Below are 11,874 nucleotides of genomic sequence, written 5' to 3' on the forward strand. Positions count from 1 at the left end.
TTCATGTACAAATTAGTTACTATATTTTAAAAAGGTACAATTAGTTACATACAAGATGATCGACGACTTCCATTACACCTCCACCAATTCAATACATTACAAAATCGACCCAACAAGGTATATGTGGATAAACGCGTGATGCGTGATTAGGATGATGATATAAACCATATACACAAACTTAGTAACTATGATCAATTTGGAGCAGAATGAGAGAAACTATACGTATTTGTTTTAAAGGACCAGTTGTTGTGAGAGGTAAGATCAAAGTCGTCTGAATCACAATAAACTACAGAAGGGCTTGGGTGGTTATGTATCCCTTCGTACGTTGTCAATACGTAATCTGGATTGTTCGTATCTCTGTCGGTCCTCTTCTTCACGTTGCAATCTGGGTTTGAACACTTGTGATAATGCCTATTTAAAAAATGAGCACTATAATTAATTAAATCTCTAATAAGAGATTCTATAAGATTTAATTTATAATGTAACAGTTTGATTACAATATATAGTGTGGTCCAATAATTGTTGGCGTAACGATTAACAATATCGTCGTTTATATGTCAACTTGATATCAAAGGTAACATACAAAAAGGAACTCATGAATTATGATAATCTCAAGTGTTAATTGTTATAAGAGTATATCACAACTTGTGACAATTAATTAGTTATTTTTTAATTAGACACTAATTAGTTTCTATTCACTAGTAGATGTTATGTCTCATTGCCTTATTAAGTATCCAGAATATATGGTCCACATGGAACTAAATACAAGTAACACTAACGAACACTGAGACGTATATATTTTTGGTGATAGTATATATACATGTTGGCTTCAACACATATATAGACATACATATAAAAACATGCATGTGGTCATTAGGACAAGAAACACCTCCTCTAAAGAGGGAACACTGACTCTATTCTATATTATACACCACCTACACATGCAAAGTTTGAGTGAAGGTTTTTTTTACTATTAATATACAAATTCATGTTCAACTTACTAGTCGAAACTCAGAAAGGAGTGTTATTCTTATAAATGTAGTGATTATCAAAACAAAAGTTTCATTTCTATATGTAATAGGATTTTGTAGTCAGAAACTAGCTAATACTGTTTTTTAACCTGATACTGTTAATTGTGTAAGTTATGCAATGAATATATCATGATTAAAATTTGGTAAACCGATGAACAAGGTTTTGTATGTCTTTTAGCAAAGAAAATGAAGAAAAAGATGCGAGTTTATCTGTCTTTAAACTAACAGATTAACTTAATGCGAAAAGAGGAGGAGTAATTAAGTTGTAAAACTTTTCAGCCTCGACTATAGTAGTTGTCTCAAGTTGTCCATTTGACATTTAACTATTCTACGCTTTAAGAGATGCATTCTTCTAGATTCATCAAGTCGAAACATTGATTGCAATTTGTAATACTCAAATCAACATGCCGCATATATGCAAACTAGAATAATCCAAGCTGTCGAATAATCTTTAAAAACAAGTTTGTATGTACGTACTAGTCAAGTATATGTCTATGGTAACCAAGTAAAAGTAAGAAGTTAGAATTAATGATTTACCTCGGAAATGGACTGCCCCTTATTGGCTTTTTGCCGTATTTCCTCCATTTATATCCGTCATCTAAAGCAAAATTTTCAGTTGATTTCGTTTTGAACACGTGAACAATCGGATCGTCTTTGTGTCTCTTCCTCTTTTTGATCTCATCTTTCTCACCTCTATATTTATAAAAGCATCAGTTGATAAATATCACAGTTATTAAAAAAAAAAAAATCACACTTATAATAACATATACCAACAACTAGCTTTATGCTAAGATGTATGATATAAAAAGTTGACTTACATTTCAAAGCTCATAGGTGAGGTAGCTAGGCTTGTTTGAAGCGGACTTGTGATTTCTGCAGCCACAAATATTTCCGATGAAGTCCAACTCAAAGTCGGCGACGAAGAGTGGTCCTCCCGGCCGATTTCTTCCATGATCATATGAAAACTATCCTCAAAATCATCGAATTTGAAAAATTCAGTGAAATCTGTGGAACTAGGGTTAGGGTTTGAAGGATAGTTCATTTTAATTTCTTCCTTTTTTCTTTTCCAAGAACCTTGTTTAGTGTTTTCGGCTGTTGAAGCTAAGAGGAGGAGATATATTTGTTAGGCTGATACTGTTTATTTATACTGCAAATCTAAGGAAAAATAATTATATAATTAATAAAATAGAATAAAAGTCTATTTGCTTTTAAATAAGTAAAAATAACTTTCATGGCTACTTTCGTGCGCATATTCAAGGAAACTTCTTCGATAGAATTGCTATAGCGACAAGTGATTTTTCTTTATTATTATCATTTATTTAAGTTAACAATAAAGCACCCATAAAAGTGGGAAATTTTACCTTTTTACATCTTTAAGGTTTGATTTTTAAGAAAAGGTTTTTGAAGTGTTATCCAATCAACTTCTGGAGTAAAAAAAATGCATGTAACATCAGGGGTCCCTTCATAATAATATGCCACTGATTAATCAAATTTAACCAAAGCTAGATTTCGAGTGGATGTAGCTAGCCTTACCGAAATCCTAGCTCTCATTAACATGTTACTTATTATTTGTGTTAATTAATAAATTTTAAATCCATTTAGAAGATATGAATATGAACCAATACAAATAAAAAGTCATGGAATAAATATGTTATATATATATGGAGCTGAGTTTGATCTAATCTAACTAAGGTGGTTTAAGTAGAGATATTTTGTTAATGGTTAATCGAATGGGATTCAGTTTAATATTAGCTGATAAAAGCTATCAACTTGAGAGGGATATGGAATATATTATTTATATATTAGAAAACAAAATTCACTTTGAGACCACGTCTCATCAGTTTTTTTTAATTGGCCTAATAAAAGACAAATACAGTAGAACCTCTATAAATTAATAAAGTAGGAACCATGCAATTTTATTGATTTATAGAAATTTTAGTTTATCGATAAATTAATAAAATATTAATTCATGAAAAGATTTTTTTTATCAGAAATTCAGAGTTTAGAAGAAATTGCTACTACTATTTTTTAAGGTGATGATATAGTTGAAAAAGATATGACGGTACCTTTAGAACCAGTTACACGTAAAGAATCAATTATCGCGTCAAGAACTTTTTACAATTTTTAGATGCGATTTGAGAAGACAACACCATAAGTTTTTGATGCAGTCAGAAAGATTATAGATGCTCTCCAACAAGAATGCAAATTAAAGAACAAACAAACAACAATAGATTCATATTTCACTAGATTTTCTTAGATATATATATATATATATTTTAGATATATATATATATATATACTAGTTTATTTGATTATTAATTTATGATATTGATGGGACCATATTTTTACATGGGATTTTCAAAAAATATATTAATTTATTATTTTATCGAATAGTGTCCAAAATTACACTAGTCCCAACTTGGGACCGGAAAAATTTATTAATTTATAGAGGTTATTAATTTACCGAGTATTAATTTATAGAGGTTCTATTGTATTATATACAGTAAAACCTCTATAAATTAATAATATTGGGACCAGGAAAATCTATTAATTTATAGAGGTTTTAATTTCTAGATAAATTAATAATTATTAATTTATAGAGAGACTTTCCTAATTTGGTAAAAAACATTAAAAATAAGATTTAATGGTTATAACTAATATTTTTATAAAATCAATTACAATGAAAATAACTATTATCATATTTTGACGATAGCACTCAAAGATTTTTATACAGTAAAAATATCAAAAATGAACTCTAATAAAAATTAATGTGTCGATATATACATATTTTAGATATCTATATAATTATTAATTTATATTATTGATGGGACCATATATTTACAAAGGATTTTCAAAAAAATTATGATTTTATTATATTATCTAATAGTGTCCAAAATTACACTAGTCTCAACTTGGGACTGGAGAAATTTATTAATTTATAGAAATTATATAGTTTACCGAGTATTAATTTATAGAGGTTCTACTGTATTTAGAAGATATCTTATAGCTCAGATTCTATTTTTTTTACGGATCTTAAACGTATTGGGCAAGTAGTTTCATTTTTTGTTTTATTGTAGTATATACTAATAGCCTTATGAGGCAAGTTAGTCGAACATTTTAATTAATTATGGCCAAACACCAATCTTTGCATGCGTTGCCAAATCAATATATAAACAAACGTAAAGTTGACGTCGTTAACACCTATCACATTTAAAGGGAAATTAGATAATTATTTCAAATTAGGGTAACACTATATAGACGGCTTTGTGGTTAATAATGCTTTCTAAAAAAACTGATTACCATCATTGATGATTTTCTCATAGTATTTGCCAGTGGTTAGTTATATATCTTTTTAACAAAAAAACAATAATTCTGGAATATGCCGATTAAAAGCTATCATGTGATTCATGTAAAGTGCGACTAGTTCTGTAACTATGTAGGAAACGCACCTTTTATACACATATTTTATATTTAAAATATAAACTTTAAATTTAAAGTTGGAACGACCAATACGAGACGTAATTGTTGCTACATTAACTATTAATATCTAATTGCGTATTGAGATTATAAGTGTATCTTATTGCTAGTTAATCACTTTACAATTAACCTCTCTACTGAAGAAGGTCGAAGGAAAATGACGTAAGATAAGATACGTCACCATGCTCACTTCATTTTCCGTGAACCAATTTTGCCGTGGAGGTAAGTAAAAATAATGTATAAAAACAAAATATTATAGTATATAATGAAGCTTTTGTCGTTGTTGTGGGAAGCACCGGTTTGATCGACGAACCTCGTGGTTTCCACGTGAAAACTTGAGGTTTTGTGTCATGCACGAGAAACTTACCAGCGGAAAAAAAAAGATTTGGCTTTTATTTTTTTGTGTTCTTAGTTGAAGTACTTGTTAACCTCTAATTAAAGTCTGATTCATTCATCAAACTATTAATAATCTGAATTTTAAGTTGTACTTTCCGGTTCCACAAAAAATTTATCGTGTTACCGTGAACTTTTATCATAAGGAAAAAAAATATAGATTCATAGATATTAAAGAAAACTTAAATTCTTAAGTAGAATAATATGTCTAGCTAGTAAGCAAATAACTCAAATAGTAAAGATCTATGACAAACGCTTAAAGGTCGCTGGTTCAAGTGGTGCTTCGGACGAGACTATATATATGACCTGCTTTTGGTTTCGGATCATTTTTCATCATTATAACGTGGTAGTTGGCTCTAACGTGACAACTAATGCAATAAATATTACAAGTTTTAAGTTTAAATAACAACGTTAATTGTTTTCTGTTTTGTTAGTACAGGTTAGTAGTACGTAGTACATATCATAAGTTTACGCACGTATCAGAATGAAATGCAAAGGCCATAGTTTAGACATAGTCGGTCTCCTATGTGACTTAGTCATGTTGACTCATTCGCCAAAGAAATAACTTGGTCAACATTATTGACAAGACCAAAACCGCAATTTTCACCTCTCTTTAGGTGTATTTTAGACTCTGTTTGATTGTTATTATTGTAATAAACTCGAATCCACTTGATATCGATGTCATCCCTATATTTTAACTGTATTATATATGACTTTCATCGGGGAATATAGGCAGGAGTTGGAAAAGGTTATAATATTGAACTTTATATACAAGTGATAATTCAACAAGTTCAAAATTCTTTGTATGGTGTTAGATAGAGTCTTTTTTATCTAGAAATCTTAACAATAATTTTGTATTCAATATTTAAAAGAATTATCATAAAAATATTGATAAGCTACCATCATCCATGAGTCATAGTGGATTTTTACTGTTTGATCCCCCAAAAATCTAATAGTTAAAAATAAGTTAGCTGTGATGTAAAATTTAATAAATATGCGAGTCAATGAGAAAGTGGCATTTTTCAACAAGAAGAAAATGAGAAGTGGCCCATAATGGACGTCCTTGACCATAAAATTACGAGGGGTCAACTCATTAGATATGGACAAGAATCAACCAATTGACGGCGTCCTTTAGTTAAATTGGATGAGGGGAGAAGAACTTAAATTTCAATAAATGGAACATCGGGAAAATAAATAAATTTATATTCGATTTTTCTCAACAAATAAACTTCACTGGTATTAAAAGATTATCACAAACATATTGCCAAGGAAATATTGAACTCCTTCACAATTATTGCATTAGGTATGTTATATTTCTCTTCAACGTAAACACAAATAGCTTTGTCGTATCATTTGCAGATGCATGATCTTCTAGTATTCATGAAATTTCATCTATAAACATCGGTAACACATGCCTCAACCACCAAATTGAGTAATACTAATCAAATTTTGTCGCCAATAGTTAACAAAGCCCACATGTACTACTATTGACATCTAAATCCGCAAAAGACAAATTAATGCAGCCATAATTCCATCAAACAGTCAATAGAATTACAATCAAATTGTAAATGAATCTCTTTTGTTAAGGCCTAAGACTGATGTTACGTTTGGAGAAACACAAACACTATTAGATCCAACCATTGTCGAACAACACCATAGTATACCATCGAATTCATTGTCCCGGTAAGATATAAAGATTTAAGAGAAATCCAAGGCGGTTTATGAAATTTTGCCAAGGGATAAGAACCACAAACCGCCGGAGTTTTCTCTCAGCAGACAAGCACCCGTATGTCTGATACAAAGAAATTAGAGAGCAGATTGCGGACAAACTCTTTTCGAGAGAAAGAGAAAACGAATATGAGACTTGCTTGAATTAGTCTTCCATTTTTATCATATATATAATTCCATTTTTTAGGTTTGTGTTATCCTAAACTCCTAAACTCCTAAACAAAAACATATTGCTACAAATACCACACGCAACTAATTTAACCTAATTTATTCTTGAAACTTACAATTTTGATGTAAACAGCTAACAATTTACTGGAAACGATTTTACAATTCTTTTGTACATATATATATATATATATATAAATTAGTTGTGTGTGGTATTTGTAGCAATATATTTTTGTTATTAAATTATCCTCCAAAAGAGATTTTAAACTTTTTTAATTATGTGATAAAGCTAATCAAATGAAAAACAAATCTTGGATTTTGAAGCCTTCCAATATTTTCATGTATAATTTAATTTGTTAAACTAAAACAATCTTATGGCAAATGAATTTATAATATATAATGTTGTAATTTTAAATCCAAACATATAATAATATTTATTGTTGGTTCAATGGAAATTTAATAAAATATTTACATAAATTGCATTTAAACTTTCTAAAAAGATATTTATCGATTAACCTGTCACCTGTGACGTCGACCTGTGTATCTGGGGGAAAGATATGTATGTAGAAATGTCAATGACATGTAACCCCATCATGTTATAATTATCATGGCTCTACCCATGTCGCCTCCATGCCATTGACGTTTGGCAGATCTGAGGTTCTTCAAAGTCACAGTTGCTAAGAGATGCTTGGTCTCATAAACTAAAAGAAGGAAAATATTATCAATTTTGTTAACTTTGTAAGAAATATCATTAATAAATGAAACATCATTTGAGAAATCCTAGATGCAATATAAACTATCCGTGAATTCTAGTAAACAAAGATCATGAAACCTGAAACAAGTGAGCTAGGTTAAGTTTCATAGTTGAATCTAATTGTACATAACAAGTTAGGTTATGTTTCATATTTTCAATCATTCAATTCTTACTTTTCCATAAAGATCATCTCTCTTGTTCAATCTCAAATTTGAACAACCATTTTTATTTCTTTTTTTTTTTTGCAAATGATTACATTTAAAGATAGTTATCGTTATATATGGCGATATAAAGGATTGATACAACTTAAAATAGGAACATATGGTTATATATGGTGATATAAAGGATTGATACAACTTAAGGATGTTGTTAGCGAACATATACGCTTCATCATTTTTATAAAAATGGGGAGATTAAGCTGTATTCACAATTGAGAATAATGAATTTGTAATTCAAGTAATCCCAATATAATTTGATATTGTCCCCTTCTTTGAGGTCTAATGAACACTTCATATCGCTCCAACCTGATGCGAGAATATAGTCATTGGTGGTGTTTCTGAATTTTAGGACAACATGGTACAGAGCTTTTTTAACGGTGTCTAGAACTTCGAGTTCAATACCCTTTTGCAAACTCTCGATCGTAACATCTTTCATCTTTTTTAAGACGGAGAGCACTTGGTGTTTGGGTAAGAGAAGAAGTCCGTGTTGGTCGACATCAGTACGAGTTAGCGTTTTTGATATGATCATATCACCGTCTATTCGGAAGTCTTCCATCTTAAGCAACAAAATTATAAAGTTTTTTGAAATATTAAAGGTTTGAAGAGATTGATAACTAACTAGCACAATGCATATTTTTGTAACTATATATATATATAACTTAGTCAATGATACTTTGTAATGCTTTTTTCCTTTAAATAGCCTAAAGTAATAGCATTTAATTTCCTGGAAATTTTACTAGATTAACAAATATTAATTAGGTGATTTCCTATATCATGCCATGCACATAATTATTTAATATAGGTCAAACCCAATTAAGTACATATAATATTTGTATATTCTTAAAAATAAAATCTTTGACAGGGAATTAAATTTAATTATCTTTAAGAACTTTAAATGGATATAATATTAATGTAACTTGAAACAAAATCTCAAGTTATTTTTGTAAAGGTTATGTTACATTTATTTATGAGATTAAAAAAGAAAATTTTTGTAAAGAGGCAAATTTTAATGAGTTTTCGTCTGAGGAGCCCCTAAAAGAGTTCTGACAATCTTAAAACTTCCTCTCTTTTTTGGCTTTTATTTTTGTTTTTTTTAAATCGAGATAGTGGTGTTTTACTCTATTGTCCAAAGAAAACTAAGATATTTACAAAAAAATACCTGGGTAGTATCCACCCAACCAAAGGAAATCGGATCTAAGACCCGAAAAACTGAATCTTTTAAAAAAAAAACAGTAAAATTTATGTGTTTAAAACCGCTCTCTCTTTATTCGGGAAACTCGAATCGATTTGGGTAAAACTGTAGAACTAGGGTTTTCTCGTTTTCTTTCAATCAACCAAAAATTGAGTAAGAAGATCGTGAAAACAAGGGGGGGGATCGTTTTAGGAGGAGTGATCGTTTGAAAGAAAAAAATATCTCACAAGGAGATGGTGGTTCGAAAGCAAAATCCGATTCGCCGAAAGTAGGTGTGTCGGGTTTGAGTCCGGCGACAATAGGAGGAGAGAGAGCTTTGAGTAAGATGGCGGAAGAAAGTGAAACTCGAGTTTCGGAGGAACCCAATCCGGTGGCGGAAGAAAGTGAAACTCGAGTTTCGGAGGAACCCAATCCGGTGGTCGAAGGAGAAAGTGAAACTCGAGTTTCAGAGGAACCCAATCCGGTGGTCGAAGGAGAAAGTGAAACTCCAGTTTCGGAGGAACCCAATCCGATGGTCGAAGGAGAAAATGAGAAGGAAGGAGAGAAAGCAAAATCCGGTACTCTGGAATCAAGTAATCGAGAAGAAGATGATGAAGAAGGAGGAGATAACGAGAGATCTACTTCTGTGGAATCAAGCGATGGAGAAGAAGAAGGAAACGATGAAGGGGAAGAAGAAAACGATGAAGGAGAAGAAAGTGAAGAAGGGGAAGAAAAAGACGATGAAGGGGAAGAAGAAAACGATGAAGGAGAAGAAGAAGAAGAAGATAAGGAGGGAAGTTCGAACTCGGCAGGTAACTCGAGAAGGAGTACAAGCGAAAGTGAGAGGGAGCACGAGGAGCACAACGATGCAAGTGTAAGTACAACTAGTCTGTGTCATTCGGAAGTGAATTGGAATTTGAAATCGATCTAGTAGAACTGGTAGAACTGGTGCAACTATTGGGTGTAGAACTAGTAGAACTGGTACAATTAGGTGGTGTAGAACTAGTAGAACTGGTACAAGTAGGTGGTGTAGAACTAGTAGAACTGGTACAACTAGTTGGTGTATAACTGGTAGAACTCATGTAAAACTGATACTGTTGCAGGAATCGAAGGAGAAAACAGAAGCGATGCAACCTTTAGGAATGCACTTCAAGCCTAGTCAGTACAACAAGAGAATCAAGCTATCGACAAGGTGTCATATTTTTGAAACCTTGACAACGCTTGATAAATTAGAGCATTCGCTGACTAGTTTTGAGAGGGGTTGGTTTGAGAAACATCCACAATTCAAGCACATTTTCCACATGCCAAGGGACCTAAACCACAAGCTTATGAGAATGTGGTTGCTCTTACTTCGAACAGCAGAAATTGAAAAAAAGAAGGAAGCTACGGGTATCGATGAGTTTGTTGTAAGAGCAGTGGATGATCTAGATTTTTGTGTGTCTTTTCCTTGGGGGATATTATCATTCGATAACATGCTAGAAGAGATTTTTCATACAATGAGGCATTTTAAAGGGGTCGTGAAGAAAGAGGATGCGTTATGGCCTGTTCCAGGTTTCTGTATTCCATTGGAGGTTAGTTAGTTTAAAATTTGAAGTCTTTTCATTGTTTATATTTCTTAAAAGTGAAGCTGATTTTAGTTTTTATTTGTGTTGTGTAGTTTTTACTATTTGAGGCAGTTCCAATTTTGGGGAACACTTACATTGACGAAATTCCTGAGGCGGATGAAAGTTGTCCTAGGATGTGCAGGAGGAAATTTAAGAGTATCGGTCAGAAATGTTTTCCTCTAACGGATTTAGGTGATACACATGGTACAACAACAGTTAGTTATCCTAACAACTGAAATTATTAATCATTTGAATAAATTGGTTTGTAATATATCTAAAGTAGGTCGTTTACACAGGTAATTGCTAGTGTGATCCCTCATATTGATGAAGAAATTCCTCTTCTCGATTTAATCATGGAAGAAGCTGAGGAAGACGATACCCATGATGTCGTAGTTGCCAGTTGGATGTGTCGCCTTCGTAGAGGACTACCTGTACTTTTGGAGGAGATGTGAGCAGATGTAGCTTCTCGTTCAGGACAAAACGATGGGAATGAGGAAATAGACGCCAATGAACAACCGAGAGAAGATACTATTGAGTTGGTGGATCTTCTAAGGACCATGACGGAGGAGATGAAAACCCAGTTCGATAACATTTCGGCGAAGATTGATGGGCTTGAAAAAAGGATCGAACCGTTGGAAGTATTTGTGAAAGAGCAAGAGAAATCAAAGGTAATACATAGTAATACTTGGTAATACTAGAAGGTGTTAAACAATATTTGCTTTCATGTCAGGCGCCTGGAGATGATGAGCATCCGAGTAGCTCGCAAGGAGGAAGAGGGACGAAGAGAAAAAAGTCTAAGAAGTAGTAAAACTATGTCATTTTCTTTGATTTGTCATCGTAGTACTAGTAAAACTATGTAAAACTTCGTTATTTTGTTGGATTTGGGATTGGTAATAATAGTAAAACTATGTAAAACTTCGTTATTTTGTTGGATTTGGGATTGGTATTACTAGTAAAACTATGTAAAACTAAGTTATTTTCTTGGATTTGTCGTTTGTATTTTTGGTAAACCTACGTAAAACTAAACAAAACAAGAGAATTCATATAAAAGATAAGAAACAGAAACATATTCAACAAGTATTAAAGCAACGTAGAAGATCGACTCAGATAATATCAATCGAAACACAATCTATCCAGGAGATCGACTTGAGTGGAAAGCAACGCCACCTCCTCCCTTAGTTTGGCAATCTCGTCACTCTTCTCCTTAAGTTGCATCTGCAAATTATAGATCTGAGTATGATGGGGGTCGAATTCCTTCAATCTCTCCCAATGGTTTTCAACATCCTTCCTTAAGCTTTGGGTTTATTCTTCAATTGCATCAGCCCAAATTTTA

The 11,874-nt window shown here is 32.0% G+C and overlaps 1 protein-coding gene across 1 annotated transcript; it reads right to left on the reverse strand.

Moving 5' to 3' along the window:
• LOC104751842 (probable WRKY transcription factor 59) lies at nucleotides 1–2,152 on the reverse strand. The gene is made up of 3 exons (XM_010473888.2): nucleotides 1,850–2,152; nucleotides 1,569–1,724; nucleotides 1–411 (listed from the first exon to the last, which is right to left on the reverse strand). The coding sequence occupies exons 1-3, from the start codon at nucleotides 2,071–2,073 to the stop codon at nucleotides 192–194; spliced, it is 600 nt and encodes a 199-aa protein (XP_010472190.1). The 5' UTR covers nucleotides 2,074–2,152; the 3' UTR covers nucleotides 1–191.

This window comes from Camelina sativa, chromosome 16 (genome assembly GCF_000633955.1).
Source record: "Camelina sativa cultivar DH55 chromosome 16, Cs, whole genome shotgun sequence".
NCBI lineage: Eukaryota > Viridiplantae > Streptophyta > Magnoliopsida > Brassicales > Brassicaceae > Camelina > Camelina sativa.

Coding starts and splice junctions, on each gene's coding strand:
- LOC104751842 (XM_010473888.2), bottom strand. CDS start 2,073: ATGAACTATCCTTCAAACCCTAACCCTAGTTCCACAGATTTCACTGAA. Junction 1,725..1,849: donor TCACCTATGAGCTTTGAAAT/GTAAGTCAACTT, acceptor TTATAAATATAG/AGGTGAGAAAGATGAGATCA. Junction 412..1,568: donor AGGGGCAGTCCATTTCCGAG/GTAAATCATTAA, acceptor TTTTTTAAATAG/GCATTATCACAAGTGTTCAA.